This window comes from Lactuca serriola, chromosome 6 (assembly GCF_051521515.1).
Source record: "Lactuca serriola cultivar US96UC23 chromosome 6, Lser_US96UC23_V15, whole genome shotgun sequence".
In the NCBI taxonomy this organism is placed as follows: Eukaryota; Viridiplantae; Streptophyta; class Magnoliopsida; order Asterales; family Asteraceae; genus Lactuca; species Lactuca serriola.
Window position 1 is genome coordinate 71,895,461 of NC_136413.1, and position 18,149 is coordinate 71,913,609.

The 18,149-nt window shown below is 30.3% G+C and overlaps 2 protein-coding genes and 1 long non-coding RNA gene across 3 annotated transcripts; 2 read left to right on the top strand and 1 right to left on the bottom strand.

Annotated features, from left to right (window-relative positions):
* Positions 1-3,644: 3,644 nt before the first annotated feature.
* Positions 3,645-5,314, bottom strand: LOC145059882 (protein FAR1-RELATED SEQUENCE 5-like). Its single transcript, XM_079007649.1, has 5 exons — positions 5,086-5,314; positions 4,599-4,904; positions 4,124-4,493; positions 3,990-4,059; positions 3,645-3,869 (listed from the first exon to the last, which is right to left on the bottom strand). The coding sequence occupies exons 1-5, from the start codon at positions 5,312-5,314 to the stop codon at positions 3,645-3,647; spliced, it is 1,200 nt and encodes a 399-aa protein (XP_078863775.1).
* A 1,631-nt stretch (positions 5,315-6,945) lies between these two features.
* Positions 6,946-15,504, top strand: LOC145059022 (linoleate 13S-lipoxygenase 2-1, chloroplastic-like). Its single transcript, XM_079006888.1, has 9 exons — positions 6,946-7,413; positions 8,807-9,084; positions 10,458-10,701; positions 11,082-11,402; positions 11,502-11,587; positions 13,489-13,599; positions 13,713-14,020; positions 14,272-14,538; positions 14,630-15,504. The coding sequence occupies exons 1-9, from the start codon at positions 7,026-7,028 to the stop codon at positions 15,387-15,389; spliced, it is 2,763 nt and encodes a 920-aa protein (XP_078863014.1). The 5' UTR covers positions 6,946-7,025; the 3' UTR covers positions 15,390-15,504.
* Positions 15,505-16,363: 859 nt separating this feature from the next.
* Positions 16,364-17,879, top strand: LOC145058593 (uncharacterized). The gene is made up of 4 exons (XR_013686435.1): positions 16,364-16,846; positions 16,952-17,041; positions 17,406-17,463; positions 17,668-17,879. It is a non-coding gene; the product is annotated as an uncharacterized LOC145058593 (long non-coding RNA).
* Positions 17,880-18,149: the final 270 nt, after the last annotated feature.

Sequence of the window (18,149 nt, forward strand, 5' to 3'; positions counted from 1 at the left end):
AGAATGATTGTCCATTCAATTTAAAGCTAGACTTAATGGATGTGCAGATGAGATGAAAACTTCGAAAGGGAATGAATGTAAAGATGATGCAATTGTGAACAGGATTGTCCTAAAAGGACAAAGAGAAATGTTGAAGTTGTAGTAGGGATTAAAATGAAAGAAAAAAGAGAAATGAAGCATGGACCTACATTGAAGTCACATTTTGTACAAAGAGTTGTGGACTTGAAAGATTCAGTTGAGCAGAAAGAAATTCTGGTTGCACAAGCTATTATTGGATTAGCAATAGATAAAAGGTGTAGTTGCATACTTTTTTATTTGTTTTTTTATGATTAATGTTGTGTAAAATATCTGATGTATACAACCGTGACTAATGCAGGGAGCTCGTATGGGAATCAAAAGAAGGGTTTGGAATGCATCTAGAATATGCTAGAACTATTGCAACAAAAGTGAATATTCATTCAAATGTAATAGATTGTTGGAGTGTTCTACTAAACAAATTGGAAAAGAGCAAGGCAGAGTCGTCATGTTCTATACTTTTTTTTACAGCAAGCACACTGGTATGGTTTTTTTTTAAGATATAATAATTGTTTTTAAAAAACTTAATGTTATTTATTATGTTGTTTGAATGTAATGTCCAGCGTGAATCAATGTATGACGAAAAGGTGAACGAAGATGTAAGATACAAAGAGTTTGAAATTATGGTTTCCTCATCAATTAAATATCTTACAACTGATTCTGAGCTAAAAAATGTGGATTTGGTAATAAAAATATTTTGATTAAAACGTTTACTTTACGTTTATTTGTTTTGTTATTAAGTGTTATTTTTTGATTAAAATGTTGTAGGTTTTCTTCCGCATTGTTGATGGTAATTACTACCTGATATGTTTTAACCTTAAAAGTTTTTCAATTTTGATAATTGATCAAAGGAGATTGGTGGGAACAGTTGAGTCCGTCTATGGGAACATACCTCGTGTGCTGGTAAGTATGAAAATAAGATCATTAATCTTAATATATGTTTATGTGATTATGTAAATGGTTAATACACTTTGTGTTACATAATTAATGAGTGTCATTAACGTTATGTTAACAGCAAAAAAATTGTTTTCTAAATGATGTCTGTAAGAAGAAAGTGAAGACTCTAATGACAAGGAATGTGGTGGTGTTGAAAATGAAGTGTCAAGCATACAACCGTTGAGATGATGGTGGAATCTACCTTATGCGACATATGGAGGGTTTTATGGGGGATCAAACATCAAAGTGGGATTTTGGGCTAGTTGTGGATTTAAAAACACAAGATATGTATTTAGAGAAGTTAAAGTACAAGTATTTGGTGAGGTTGCTTTTGTATGATCATAATATTTTGAAGTGTGAACTTGAAAAGGAGTATGCAAAGTTTGTTAATATGGATAAGGCGAAAAGGAAGAAAATAGTTCAAGGGAATCTGAAAGTAGTCTTTGATGAAGCAATTGGTTAAAAGCTAATGGGGAAGGTATTTGTTTTTTTTGGGTTTGGTAGTTGATTGGTATTTTTGACAAACAACTTTTTTTGGTGGGATGGTAGCATTTGGTGTAGGGGTAATGTAGTATGGATCTGTTTTTGTTATGTGTCTCTGAAGTTATTATGTTGTTTGTGGTTTGAACCTATATTATTACTATTTACGTATGAATTATTATGTTGACTATGTGTTGACTGTTTGATAAATGTGTCTAAAATGATTTAGTTGAATGTTAAAGTTAAGATGATTTTCAACAATTAAATTTTGTAGAGTACGTACTTTAATGGATTTGTCATGAAATGTAAGTTGAATGTTGTATGATCCCAATCTTTAAATTCACTATAGAATTTATAATTGTGTAACCAAATCTTAAGTAGAACAACCAAATCATTAGAAATTAGCAATTAGCAAGTTGTGTACATGTTTATTGACACGTATTTGACAATTTGGACTTAAAGTAGGAAAAGATATTTATTTTTAACAATTTAAAGTTGATATATGTATATTCACTATGTACAAGTTTTTTTTGAAAACACAATAAACATATATACAGTAGAGTACAAGATATGTACATTAATTGTTGAAAAGTTTTATTTCAAAAGGTATGTAGTATGGTAAATGAATGTCAAGATGAGTCTACTCTTTTGGAGGGGTGTTGAAAAAGTTTTCATCTTTTGTATGCAACACAACATTTGTTTTGAAAACTAAATATCTTATTAAGTAAGATAAAGGACTCATTCTATATTGAGCGTACCATAATAGTATGAACGATAATATCATTCAATGATGAATAAATTTATACAACAAAATTTACTATAAAATGGGATAATGATAACATCTATTGAGAAATGGAAAACGATAAAAACAACAATCAAAATTTTTATTAGCATTCAAACATGTCTTTAAGATCAAAATGACAAATGTAAAACACGCAAATGTAAACAAAACAATTTAAGTATAAAACATGCATGCACAATTAAAAAAATAAAAACTAAATGGATGTTTAAATAAATGCTAAATATAATTAATTCATCTTTCTGGGACGTTCTTTGAAAATGTTGTTCTTTTCATCTTCTTTCCTTACAGGACAATTTCGCCAATCATGATCATTGCCGTTGCGACAATAACTGCATCCGGAACCCTTTAATTTTTCTGTTGCAACCTCTCTCGAACTTTTCATTCTTTTTAGTACCACTTCCTTTGTTGCGGATTTCTCCTGGATTGTGAATATCCAAGCTAGTGGGAATGGTAACACCAAGTGTTTTTTCGTAATCTTTATTCTTGTTTCCTTTATCATGAGTTGTGAAATTGGAAAGGAACTTTGCTTCAAGCTGCTTTATTTCCTGCAAGTATTCTTTCAATTTGGTGTGATTATTGTTGAGAGAAGATACACAGTTGTCAACAGTAGAAAATATATCAAGTGCAACTCTTTGGGTATTCTCGTCAGAATCAGCTTAACGAAAACACATTTTCAATAGTTTTGTGGGGATGATGTCCTTCTGCCAGCGTCTGAGTAAATATTTGGAAGGAATCTCTTTGATATTATATGATTTCATTACAGTAAAAATGTGGCGACACAAAAAACCAAATTGCTCAAACTTCATACAAGGACATGTAAATGTTTGTGCAGACTTATTGTGTGTAACCTGTATTGAATAAAGTGAAGAAAGTTTAGAAAATATATATATATATATATATATATATATGAGAATTAAAAGATTAAGAGTACAAGTTTCAAGATCGATTACCTTGTAAGTAGACTCACGTATAGCTATATCCCATTGATCATCATTTTCAACTTCTGGATCAATATGAGAACCATTTAAATTAGAAGGAATGTAATGAATAAATTCCTTGACAAGACACTCATCAACATCATCAAATGTGTTGATACAAATTTGTGAACATGAAACCATAGTACAAGTACATTTCATTCTGAACTTAACGAAAAACAGTGCAAGTGTAAAACATAGATGCATTCCTCTCGATCTCAAATGGTGTCCTCATTGTTGGATGTTTGTCGTTAGTTTTGAAGTCAAATGATGATTGAGTGAATCTTTGCTTCTACATAGCAGCTTCAAAAGAAATCATAAAATGGACAAGAGTAGAACCATAATGAGTGTTATGGTGAAATGCAGAATTCTCACTTTCAGAATGAGATGTGGTTCTCATTAATCCTGATCTTGAAAAATGCAGGTATCCAGAAATGTCTCAATCCATGCATATCATCCAACCATTTATTATCTGTGAGCTTATATTCGTTCAATAAGGACTTCCACCCTACCTCAAAGTCATCAACTTCAAGCCTCGAATTCCATATCAAGAAGTTGAACTTTTTACGAAATTCTAGATTTTTGACAATGTTCAAAGAAACCTGGGAATTTGTAAATGTAATATCTGTAAAGAACTATATACCAAATACATTCTAGTTTGAATACACCAAAAAAATGATAGTTTTATTGGTAAAGTTTATTACATAGACAAGAATAAATACCTTCAATGGTTGTTTGCCAAAAGCTTTAAGAAAAGATTTCAACAACCATATATAGGAATCAGTGTCTTCTCTGCTCAATCATTTACAACCTGTTAGTTCGAAAAGTAGCATCGAAAGAAACTACATCACCAAACTCTTTATAATTGATCTTGGATGTTTCATCTGCCCAGAAAATAGCATTCAACTGCTTATTATCAACTCGATACTCAAAAGAAAAATTCTTAACATTCTCTTTTATGTTATTCAGCTTGTCTACTAGCATCTGAGCATCACTACCACCTATAAAGCAATTGAGATCCCTCATGTAATTTTTGAAGTCATCAATTAGACCGCCTACAAAATTGTATCCACCAAGAATAGTTGTATACAGCCTGTGAGCTATGGTTGCACCAATATTCTGATTAGACATTGTAAGAATGAAAGATTTTTTAGTGTCATCCAACTGCCTATGATGACGTGAAAGCAACATATTGTCTCTTGAGATAAGTGGATTATTGTGTTTTTCTTCAAATTAACATAACAACCATTTGGTAGTTCCAGAAAAAATTTTAAATCGTATACGCACATTGCATCCGGTCCTACTAGTGTCAACCCTTCTTTTAATTTTACTTATTTTTGGGTCTAAAGTATCAACAGGATATGTATTTGGGAAACCTTTCTTGTTACATAGAAGATATTTGATGTACACAATTCCACGCTTCTTTTTGTTTGTTGACTTTCTAACATCAAAACCTGTTGCACATGCATATCTTCTGTACATGTCTTCAATTGCATCATCAGATGGGTATTTATGGTTTATTATTGACTTGAGATCATCAGGGATAGAAGGAATCCAATACGATTTACCAGCTATTACCAAGTGTTGATCAAGACAATCATCTTTTCTCTCTTTACATAATTCAATGTCTATAACATCTAAGAACCATTAGAAGTTAATAATAGATTACAAATAAAAAATCAACAAATCAAATAAAGTTAAATATACATTTTCAATAAATTATACGATTCTGAAATGTCAATTTTTTGATAGTATTATAACAATATACAAAATTGTGTAATGTAATTGACACATATTTAACAAGAAAAAAAAACATACGAGGAGGTTGAATTGATTGATGAATATTTTCAAGAACTATGAAATCCCGTTCATTGTGGTCATCCATGATGTCGATTTTTCTGAATGCGGGATTATCATCAGTCGAACAAAATTCATCATCACTTGACAAAAATTCGTCATCGACTGATGCAGTTTGAACGTCATTGATCCCATCCTCTTCATTGATCTCGTTTATATCATCAAACTCATTGGCGAATGACAAATCCATTAATGGATTCTTATGGACAACTTTCAGAACAGCTTAATTTGAACATCCGATTCAATATGGTTTGTTAATATTGATATTAGAAACTAGGATTTTTTCAATATGATGACTGATACACACGATTAATGATTGAAGAATTAATAAATGTTTATTAGAAATAATATAAAACGTTCCTTAATTATAGGAGTTTACATTGATATAGTATTTAAATTTGATTAAACAACCAATCATTGTCTATACTAATGTAAAATAATATATATTTTTTTATTTAATTAATTATATATATTGATTGACTGAGATTTATATTCATGTTCTTACTTTATAAAAATGGTGACTTTCATATATGCCCTTACTAAACATTTAAATATCGTATTTGCCCGGCCTAAAATCTTAATATCATATTTATCCTTCTTAATCAATTAAAATATCAAATTTGCCTAAATCTATTTTTTTGATAATTTTTAACATTTAATAATCATTTTTTGTATTCTTAAATCATTAAAATTAAAATAAAAAGAAGATGAATCATAATATAATGCCCTTTAATCTTAAATCCATTTTGCCTACCTGGATACATCAGGTCGTATCACCGCCACCCCTAAATCCCCAATAGCTTATGTGTTGCTGTTGATCGGCCATTTTCCCAGTCTTCAGCGAATCACAACCTCTCTCTGCCTCCCGGAGAATCAGTACATGATTTTTGTAATTTTATGAACTTCACTTGGTCTTATACAGGTGGAATCATTACATATTTTTGACTTGATAATCTTGTTAGATCTCCCATTTGATGCAAATATAATATGTTTTGCAGTGGCACCTTAAATGTATGCATATAAGGCCACATCCATTAAAGGGTAATACAAACACATTCCGGGATTGAAAGATCTAGTCCATATTCTCATGATTTTTTCCCACTGGAGATCAATTTCACACAAATTAATCCAAATTACAGGTGGAGCTAGCTTTATTCTTGTAAATTGCTTATAAATTGGACCAGTTACTTGATTACCTAATGCATGATGTGTGTGATTACAAGAAAAAATGAGTGATAACAAGGGAAGAATTACAATGTGATCTTAATGAATATGGAGGCTGCAATAAATGGGTGTTAATGTGATGTATGGGCATTTACAAGTAACAAGGGTATTATTGTCCATTTAGTATTAATTTTCAATTATAATGATTTAAGGTTATAAAAAAGAATTATAAATCAATAAAAATTATAAAAAAAAAATAGATTTGGGCAAATAGGATATTTTAATAGATTAAAAATGGCAAATACGATATTTAGAGTTTAGGCCGGACAAATACGATATTTAAATATTTAGTAAGAACGTATACGAAATTCTCCCTTATAAAAATAGTTCTCATATTTTTTTGAAAAAATAAACCATTTAAAAGATCATGTATATGTTAAAAAGACATTTTAGCTGATTATTTGAAACTTCTTAGTCCATTCATTTTACTTCAATAAAACTCATTTATTTGTTGCTTTCAAAAAATAAAATATAACTCCAATTATATCGGTTCAAAAATAAATAAGTAAATATCTCTATCTCCAGGTTCAGATATTAAACCATAATAAATAGTATTATTGTATCTCCCAGAATAATATTTCAAATATAAAATATTCAATTATTTATACATATCGAACCTAAACCAAGACATAGTATCCAACCCTTCTCGTGCCATTATTCATCACGACAAAAAAAACATGCTGAAACCTCACCTCCACCACCACCACTCAAACTCTACTCAACCCTTACCCACACGGCAGCACAAGGCTTTTGTCGCCGGAGATGGCATCTCTTCTAGTGGTGACAGTGGAAGCGCCGCCAGTTTCCTTTCTCTCAACAAGTTTTCATTTCCTATCAAACCAAACGGCTTACATGCAGTACGGTCATCCCGTCAAATCAAAGCCATCGCCACTGACAAATCCATCGCCACCACAACCACCACCAAGGTGAAAGCCATTATCACCGTTCAGGTGACCATGGGTGGGCTCATATCCAGTATAGGGCTTACAAAAGGACTTGATGATATAGCAGATTTGCTCGGGAAATCCCTCCTATTGGAGCTAGTTGCTGCTGAGGTTGACTCTAGTAAGTCTAAAAACACATTAAAATATTATAAAATAAATACCATGAGAATATTGTCCTTTTAATAATAATAAAATGATGAAAGATGATGAAGTTAGAGAAAAGAGAGAAGGAGAGCAATCTTTAATATTTTGCAAGACGTTAACATCTTAACAAGCTAAGTTAGCAAGGTTTAACGTTAAAATCAAATAACCAAAATTACTTATTTTTTTCTACAGTACAAATCCAGTTTTAGGATAAAAAGGCAACTAATTAATAACTATATTTTTATGATTTAACGAATATCATTAATTCATATCACATGCAAAAATTTGAATAATTAAGGATAATTTGTTTGCAACACAACACCCATGAGCACAATTGTCCACCTTAAAATAAAAACCTATCTTCAACCCTTCATTTTAAAAAAGTAGAACAAAAAATAATGCAAATAACGCTTTTATATCAAATTTTACTGTATTTTTTACACCATTTAACACAAAACAACTCTTCTAATATACTATATTTTTTGTAACTTTTATATATTTATCAAAAGCCTCATTTTATTGTTCGTTTTAAACAAATATGAACTATATCTTAACTTTATAAATTATATTATCATAAAACTATAACAAAATATATATTACAGTGTATTAGTTATTTTCAAGACCATTTTGAATTTTTTATATGATTTCAATACATAAAAATTAAACTTTATTTTTTATGGTTAACTACCATGATAAAATATCTAAGCAGGATAATACGAATATTAGTTATCGCACTTAAATTATTTGACTAATTAAAAATTTAAAAACCTAAATCCAGAATAACCAATCGAGTATAGATATTAAACTTTATTTTTTATGCATATGAATAATATTATTCGATATTTTGGGTTGTAGCTATAAGCAAAAACTCATAAAAGTGATTGTTAACATTTATTTATCAACACTTTTTGTCTTACTAAAAATAAAGGATTTTTTATGTTAAAATGAAACTATAAATAATAAAATTTATTAGATCGACGAATATCTAACAAATTATATGTATATTCATTGAAGAAAGATATTATGTATTAAATCGTATTATTTTCGTACCTTACATCTACACATGCATAACCTAAATTTATTTTCTAGATTCACCTGTGGCTGTAGATAAGAAAATAAAAATGTACTATTTTGTTATGACAAAGTGGTTGGAAAGACAAATAAAGTATAATTCAAAAATAGTCAATATCTTTCATAGGAATAAGTGAAAAAAACATAAAGTATAATTCATAAATAGTCAATATCTTTCATAGGAATAAGTGAAAAAACATGGATATTATCTCTTTAACTTACAAATAAGTGAATCACACATCATGTAAATATTAACATGCATCTAATAGATCTGCTTCACTGTTGTCTATTAATCAAAGGGACAGGGATACCGAAGGATACGATTAAACATTACGCACACCACACAGGGCTAGACATAAAAGATGTAAAGTATGTAGCGGAATTTGACGTGCCAGATGACTTTGGTCAAATCGGCGCCATTTTGATAGAAAATGAACACCACAAAGAGATGTATTTGCAGACAATTCGACTCGAAGGATTTTCCAACAACACGCTGGAAATCATTACCTTCAACCCGAATTCTTGGGTTCATTCCAAATTCGATAATCCTGAAAAACGTATTTTCTTCACTAATAAGGTTCACATTCTATCCTAAAAAAACATATATATATATATATATATATATATATATATATATATATATATATATATATATATATATATATATATATATATATATATATATATATATATATATTCAGATTCATTTGAAACCATGCTAATTTTATAAGACCGCGAGACAAAATATAAAAATAATTTTAAAATGGAAAATAAAAGGAAAAATTCAAAAAAAAAAAATTATTATTTTCGTAACTTTAGATACCTAAAATAAAAATAAAAAAATTACCGTTTTTTTTGAAAAATACGTGAAATATTTTAATAGAATATTACACTGTAAATATTCTAATGTGATTTTTTAGAATCTTAGAATATTATATTAGATTTCTCAGATATGTAGAATATTCTATTATTCTATTAAAATATATAAAAAATATATATTTTTATTTTCTTTTTTATTTTTTTGGTATTTTTTTATTATTTTTTTTTGGAAAATATAAATTCCGAAAATTTGAAAAAAAAATTTCAAATTTTTTTAATTATTTTGCATTTTAAAAATGTTTTTTGTTCTATCTAACAAATGAATGGCTATGATTGCATCTCACGGTCTCATAAAATTAGGTCTTCTCACAAGAAGCTAACCCTATATATATATATATATATATATATATATATATATATATATATATATATATATATATATATATATATATATATAAAATAATTATGGAAGGATATATAATACAAGGTCGAGGATAGTAAGATATAGAATGGTCCTTTGTACTATGTTGATTGACGTGACGATGTCTCACCAAATATGGTGAAATCTTTTTGAGTTGTCAATTTTTGTTAAATATACAAAGTATTATTTTCGAAACCTTTAAAAAAGAATTTGTTTGACTACTCATTAGCTACAGATCACTATGCATAACAACAATTAACCATGTAATATTGAAAAAGGCTTTATATAAAAATAATTAATTTATCTTTATCTAATGAAAATATTAGATTAAGTCCTTGCTCTTTTCTTAAATACATGTAATATCTGAATACGAGATGTTAATTTAAATCATTAAATATATTACAGTATACAAACTATTATTGAATATTCAATAATACGAACTAGTTAGTGAATAGATAAAATTGTAAAAAAAAAAAAAACAATTAAAGATATAAAATAAAATATTATTGAATAAAAAATAAAAAAATATTACATATATGCAAACCATAAAATACGAATAAATATTGAGGTGGCATCTATACTTTGTGTTCATTTTTTATGTTCTTATCTATTTTTTATTCTTAAATTAAATTAAATTAATTTTCATGAGAATCCATCCAAATCAAATATGTAAAAGTATATGAATCGTGTTTCGTGTTTGTGTGACGCAGTCGTATTTACCGTCGGAAACTCCCAGCGGACTGAAGCATCTCCGAGAGAAAGATCTAGCTAGCCTTCGAGGCGATGGTGTCCCCGAAGGCCCTCGGAAAAAGCACGATCGAATATACGATTACGATGTATACAATGATCTCGGCGATCCGGACAAGAAGCCGGAATTGGCACGTCCGGTGCTCGGAACCAAGGATTTGCCTTACCCTAGGCGTTGCAAAACCGGTCGCCCTCGCACTAAATCAGGTATCGACGATCATCTTGACATCAGCACAACGATCTTAGATTTCCTCTTAGCTTTCGTTTCCTATGACTATTAATTCATAAAGATCTCCTGCTGAATTGGAAATATTGTACAGAGATTATGCCGATACGTTAAGTTTCATCGATCTAGCCCTAAATTTGAGTAAATCAGCCGATTTGTGCATTAGAAATTCTCTCGAATTTGTGTTATTTGTTTTAAGTTAGTTGCTTCATTCTGTTAGTAACATGACTTGCCATTGATTCAATTTAGTAACATGACTTGCCATTGATTCAATTTATCCTGCTAATTAACATTTCATAGCAATTAAACAAATTACTTCATTGTTGTTTGGTTGGATGATTGAATAAAATTTCGAATTCAGATCCTTTATCAGAGTCAAGACACAGTGGTATCTACGTGCCAAGAGATGAAGCCTTCTCGGAATTGAAAAATATGACATTCTCAGCAAGGACAGTATACTCATTGATGCATGCAGTTATCCCTTCATTACAAACATCCATTATTGACCACGAGCTTCCATTTCCACATTTCACATCAATTGACTCTCTTTACAAGGATGGGCTTCATATGCCCCAGTTAGAATCCAAAGGGTTTCTTAGAAATACACTACCTCGACTTCTCAAAATGGTTGAAGATACCCAACATAGCATATTGCGCTTTGAGACCCCTGCAATATTCAAAAGTAAGTTAATCAATAAAACCAATTTTTTTATGTATCCAGCTTTTCATATCCAAGCTATCCTACATTCGAAATCATAAAGATTTACACTTTATTTTGCAGAAGATAAATTTTGTTGGTTAAAAGATGAAGAACTTTGTCGACAAACCCTTGCTGGCCTACACCCATGTGCCATTCAATGTGTGAAGGTATACTTTTCAACCCCTATCCTCACATCTATTACTTAGTTTTCAATAGCTTAGGTAGTTTTTGCCTTTTTGGTACTCAACAATAGAATTGGAAATGAAAATATCTTGTTTGTTTGCCATAAAAGAATGGAATGAGCATTTTTTTTGGGAAATCTTCATAAAAGTCCCAATATTTACGGAAAAGTTACACTTTAGTCCTAAGATTTTTTTTTTGAACGAAAAAGTCCCGAAAACCGGCAAAAATTTACAGTTTGACCCTTTTTGACCGGTTGAAACCGGTAACAAATTAATTTGGGACTATTTCGTAAACTAATCCAAAATATTGGGACTTTTCTGTAAACAAAAAATATTAGGACTTTTCTGTAAACAAAAATATTAGGACTTTTCTACAAACAGAACCATTATTATTATTATTATTATTATTATTAAAGAAATATAAATAAGAATACTATTTTTTGAACTTGTTAGTATTAATATTATTACTAATACATATAAATGAATTTAAGTGAAAAAAAAAATAATATTAATGACATTGTTTAAGGGTGAATGTGGAGGAGATGTTGATGCTTTTAGCATTGAAATCATAAATGTTTGCTTGTATATTTTTACTTTGTTATGGTCATTTCACATTTGTTGTTATTGTTTTCAATTCAGAATAATAATACGTAACAATTTAAAAGAAGTTACATATTTGTAAAATTATTTATAAATAATTTAAGCTAGAAGGATTTCTCACTTTGTATATAAAAATGTTTAAGGTGGAAGGATTATTTTTCAAATTCAACAGATCCACTACAAACATCTACATAGGTAGCCCATATCAAAATTCAAAAATATTAATTACAATATCTTGTTTAATAAAAAGTAATAGGACATGTTTTTTGGATTAATACTTTTGAATTTTGATTAACACTTTTGAATTATTCCTATTACTTTTTATTAAACAAAATATTGTAATTAATACTTTTGAATTTTGATATGGGTAACCTATGCAGATGTTTGTAGTGGATTTGTTGGATTTGAAAAGTAATTCTTCTACCTTAAACAATTTTATATACAAAGTGAGATTAAACTATTAATATGCAACTTCTTTCAAATTGTTAAGTATTAATATTCTAAATTGAAAACAATAATAACAAATATGAAATGACCATATACAAAGTAAAAATATACAAGCAGACATTCACGATTTCAATGCTAAAAGCATCACCATCTCCTTCACCTCAACCCTTAAACAATGTCATTAATATTAGTTTTTCATTTAATGCATTTATATGTATTAGTAACAATATTAATAATAACAAGTTCAAAAAATAGTATTCTTATTTATATAATAATAATAATAATAATAATAATAATAATAATAATAATAAGGGTTCTGTTTGTAGAAAAGTCATAATATTTTTGTTTACAGAAAAGTCCTAATATTTTTCGTTTACAGAAAAATCCCAATATTTTGGATTAGTTTATGAAATAGTCCCAAATTAATTTGGTACCGGTTTCAACCGGTCAAAAATGGTCAAACTGCAAATTTTTGCCGGTTTTCGGGACTTTTTCGTTCAAAAAAAAAATCTTGGGACTAAAGTGTAACTTTTCCGTAAATATTGAGACTTTTCTGAAGATTTCCCTTTTTTTTTCTCAGAATGTTATGCATTCTCATGGGTTGATTTACATTACATGGGGGTGCTATGTTTATAATTGTAAAGTAATTTTAAATATATAACTTTTAACAACACCAACGTTTTTCAGAAATTTAAAACTGCAATCAATTTTTTTTTCTTTAAACTTCCAAAAAGTATATTTAAACGATATAAAATATGTTTTTATGTAATTTTTCTAACGATATATCTTTATTAGAATAAAATTTATTTTTCTTAAATAACATTATTATTTTTATATAGGAATGGCCTCTAAAAAGTCAACTCGACCCTGAAGTGTACGGCCCACCGGAATCAGCAATTACAAAAGAATTAATCGAGGAAGTAATTGGAGGCATCATCCCGGTTGAGGAGGTACACGTCATCATCACATTCACAAATTATACCAATTTCATATTTATCATTTAAAAAAAAAACAAAAAGGTAGAAAATTAAATGAAATTATCATTTATCATTTTATCATGCAGGCGTTAAAGCAGAAAAAGCTTTACATCATAGACTACCACGACATTCTCCTCCCATACGTGAACAAAGTGAGAGAAATCGAAAACATGCGAACAACATTATACGGATCAAGATTACTAATGTTCTTAACACCTTCCGGAACCTTACGACCAGTCGCCATTGAATTAGTCCGGCCACCTGGCGATGGAACACCGCAATGGAAACAAGCATTCACTCCACGGTGGGATTCCACCGGAGCCTGGCTTTGGAAATTAGCCAAAGTCCATTTCCTTGCTCATGACACCGGAATCCACCAGCTTGTAAGCCACTGGTAAGTTATTAATTACACGGATAGTCCCTATGGTTTGATTTTATTGCATTGTTGGTCCCTGACCGACTTAAAATGATCAGTATGTAAGGGCAATATAGTTATTGCACGTCTAATAGGGATGAAACATGCAATAAAAGATCAATTCAATTCAGGGAGGGTCCGAGTTAAAAAAATAAGTTAGGGATTAAATATGCAGATTATACCAAACCACAGGGACCATTTGTGTAATTTACTCTTACTAATTTTTGTAGGGTGAGAACTCATGCGTCCACTGAGCCGTATATAATTGCGAGTAATCGCCAGCTAAGCGCAATGCATCCGATTTATAGACTTCTGCACCCTCATTTTCGATATACAATGGAGATTAATGCGTTGGCTAGGGAATCGCTTATTAATTGTGCAGGGATTATCGAGTCGTCTTTTTCGCCTGGGAAGTATAGTATAGAGTTGAGCTCGGTTGCTTATGGTCAACTATGGCGTTTTGATAAAGAAGCCCTGCCTGAAGACCTAATTAGAAGGTAACTTAAAAAAATATATTACATCCAACCAAATCAGACTTTAATGGAAGATCCGAATTCTCCAAAAATTAACTTTAATTTTATTGTCTAGGGGTATGGCGGAGGAAGATCCGAATTCTCCACACGGGCTAAAACTATCCATCGAAGACTACCCATACGCAAATGACGGTTTAGTCCTTTGGGACGCAATCAAAACATGGGTAACCGATTATGTCACCCACTATTACCCCGACCCAAATCTCGTAACATCCGATCATGAGCTCCAATCATGGTGGACTGAAATCCGAACTGTGGGCCACGCAGACAAAAAAGACGAACCCTGGTGGCCCACCCTCCAAACCCCAGAAGACCTAATCAAAATCCTTACAACAATGATATGGGTAACATCCGGTCACCACGCATCGGTGAACTTCGGTCAATACGATTATGGTGGTTACGTCCCGGGTCGACCCACAATTGCCCGGGTCAAAATGCCGTGTGAAGATCCATCCGAAGATAGATGGGAAAAGTTTAAGCAAAGGCCCGAAGATGAACTTTTGGCTACTTTTCCTTCTCAACTTCAAGGTTCGCAAATTATGTCGGTTTTGGATGTGTTGTCGAATCATTCACCTGATGAGGAATATATTGGGGAAAAAATGGAACCGGCTTTTGAACAGGATTTGAAGATTAAAGCGGCGTATGAGATATTTGCGGGGAAGTTGAAGGAATTGGAGGGGATTATTGATGGGAGGAATGCGGATGATAGGTTGAGGAACCGGAATGGAGTTGGGATTCCGCCGTATCAACTTCTTAAGCCTTTTTCGAAACCGGGGGTGACTGGAATGGGAGTCCCGAATAGTATTTCCATTTGAAGTGTAGTATAAAATAGCTAGTTGAAATGGTATGGAAGACTGGTGTGTCTGTCTTTATAACATATTATATATTATATACATAATAAATAAATAAATAAATGTTTGGTATTATTAACATGAGTGTTAAGAATAGAGATAAATCATTTACACACATTTATAGGTTAAAAATCAATACATACCAAATTAACACACTTTTTAGTTTTTACAGGTTTTGGAATAAAATTAAAATAAGTTTTAGACTAAACTACGAAAAGTGGTTTGCAGAAAAAGGAAATCCAAAATATTTTCAATTTGTATTAATGGTCCAATTTCAAATTTTTTTTATTATTTCGGTCATGTCAATTTGAAAAAACGATTATATATATATATATATATATATATATATATATATATATATATATATATATATATATATAGGGAAAAGTGAATATATCCTTAAGGGTATATAAGCTTAGGTACCCAAACCCACCATAATACAATGTTTTGTTTCATATATTCATTATAATGTTCTTAAACTTCAACCCCTAACTTGATTTACGTTCAACATTTCCAATATTTCTCCATTATCTTCCTCTTACATTACATCTTTTTGTCGAACATTACTAGGCTATATATATTATAGTTAAAAATGAAAATTATGTAAGAGGACAATAAATGTGAAATTTATAAATATCTTCGAAGTAAATCAAGTTAGAAGTTGAATTATAAGAACATTGAACAATTACAATGTATATATATGATACAAAATGACGTAATATAGTGAGTTTGGGTACCTAAGCTTATATACCCTTAAGGGTATATTCACTTTTCCCATATATATATATATATATATATATATATATATATATATATATATATATATATATATATATATATATATATATATATATATATATATATATATATATATATTCTAACTAAGTATTGTATTATTGTATGCATGATTGTGTACCAATCAAAAAATAATAGAAAAAACAATAATTAAATAAATCAATAAGGGTAAGTAGGTAATTTGAGAAATAACTTCCACAAATACTCCCTATAATTTTGCTAGTTCCGTTGATCTTAACCTAATTCCCCCCCCCCCCTCTCTTTATAAACGACCTACTGATCTGATCAATCTTCATCACCAATCGGCTTATAAACTACTTCAATCGGTGAAATGAATCGGGAAAGAAAGCCATCGACTGTGTGAATCGACGATTTCAATCGGCGACAAGGGAGGTTGTCTATCTCTTCACGTACTTCACATGCATGTATTCGAACCTTCTCTCGTTCTTCCCATCGTCTTTCCTCCAATCGCCACCGTCTTATCCCCAATATCCACCGCCGTTCTCCTCTTCACTGCCACCTCTGCCAAATCTCCACCGCCTTGCCATCCCGCCTTCATTTCAGTTCTCGCTTCTCGCCTGTAACCCCTAAAGCCATCGCAACTTCATCTCCACAGTTCTCACCTGGTATGACTAGGTTTTCTTATTCACAACTGATTTACCGGATTAGGTTGTCTTATCACTCAATTTCACTTATTAATGTTGGTTTTAGGGTTTACCGCTTGTTTGCAGATGCTATTGGCGCTCATGTCCTCGGTGGGTTTGCTCGACGGAAGAAGCTAGAAGAAGGGTTGTGAGGGGTGTTGCTCCGATCAGTAACAGGTTCTCTTCCCTTTTCTTTTTGTTTGACTATCAGATAGAAATCATTGGGTGTTTGAGTTTTGTTTCATTTGATAGAAACCAATGGGTGTTTGATTTGGATGTTTGACAGGGAAGGAAAGGAAACACAAACGTGTTCTTGTTTGCAGGTGTACTTTAGATTGATTTACTGTAAACCAATGAAGTTTAATCTTCAAATGGGTTTTTTTAATTTGATTTGATTTCAATTATAGAATGGATGTTTTGGGTTGATTGTTGGACAGAAATCAAAGAAATTTTGGATGTGTTTAGGTTTATTGCCTAATTCTTTCAAGGTGTAATATTTTTAGCGAATTGAGAATTTGTTCTGATTGTCTAATTTTTACAGGAAATTGAAAGTTGTTTTGATGCACACCAAGCGCTCGCTAAAATGCTTCAACTGAATGGTATTTCTTCATTTATAGTATTCTATCAGAAAAAAAATGTTTTTTTATGATAATCATGAGCATATTCTATTAGAATGCCCCAAATTAATATAATTATTGGTAATGAATTCCAATTCTATCAGAATGGAATCACAAATTCCATTTATGCTGGAATGGAATATGGATATTTTCTAACTAATTTATTCATTGGATTTGTTTCCATAGAAGTTGACGTTTGAAGAACGGACCATGAAATTTGAACGACGCCTCTTAGCAACATTATCATTTTAGAATGTATTAGTGTCTTTGTTAGATTTTGATGTTTTTTTTTCCGATTTGAAAGTTTTTTAGTTTTATTCTTTAACAATAAATGTAATTCTTAGGAATTGTTACATGTATTCTATAAGTTATATGTAATTTTTGTTTTAATTCTTCAATTGTTGGTTCGAGAATTTGTTATTCTACAAGAAATTTTTAAAGTCGTGATCAAGAAATTTTGTTGTTCTAGAATATTATTATTTTTGAACATACTCAAACATATTCTGTCAGAATGTCCGAATTAAAAACCTTATAATTATTAAAATTCGGATTTTTAAAATTAATAGAATCTATGATCCCTTAAAATATGCAAATTTTCTTTATTAAATATGTATTAATTGACTAAAATACCCTTCTAGTTAAATTGGATGGTATTTTTCAATTATTTT

Bases quoted from the DNA above. Each gene is read 5' to 3' on its own strand.
- LOC145059882 (XM_079007649.1), bottom strand. From the start codon at position 5,314: ATGGATTTGTCATTCGCCAATGAGTTTGATGATATAAACGAGATCAAT. The intron at 4,060-4,123 runs GTTTGGTGATGT...ATGATTGAGCAG, and splicing joins TCCAAGATCAATTATAAAGA to AGAAGACACTGATTCCTATA. The intron at 3,870-3,989 runs GTATTTATTCTT...ACAAATTCCCAG, and splicing joins TTGGCAAACAACCATTGAAG to GTTTCTTTGAACATTGTCAA.
- LOC145059022 (XM_079006888.1), top strand. From the start codon at position 7,026: ATGCTGAAACCTCACCTCCACCACCACCACTCAAACTCTACTCAACCC. The intron at 9,085-10,457 runs GTTCACATTCTA...TGTGTGACGCAG, and splicing joins GTATTTTCTTCACTAATAAG to TCGTATTTACCGTCGGAAAC. The intron at 14,539-14,629 runs GTAACTTAAAAA...TTTATTGTCTAG, and splicing joins CCTGAAGACCTAATTAGAAG to GGGTATGGCGGAGGAAGATC.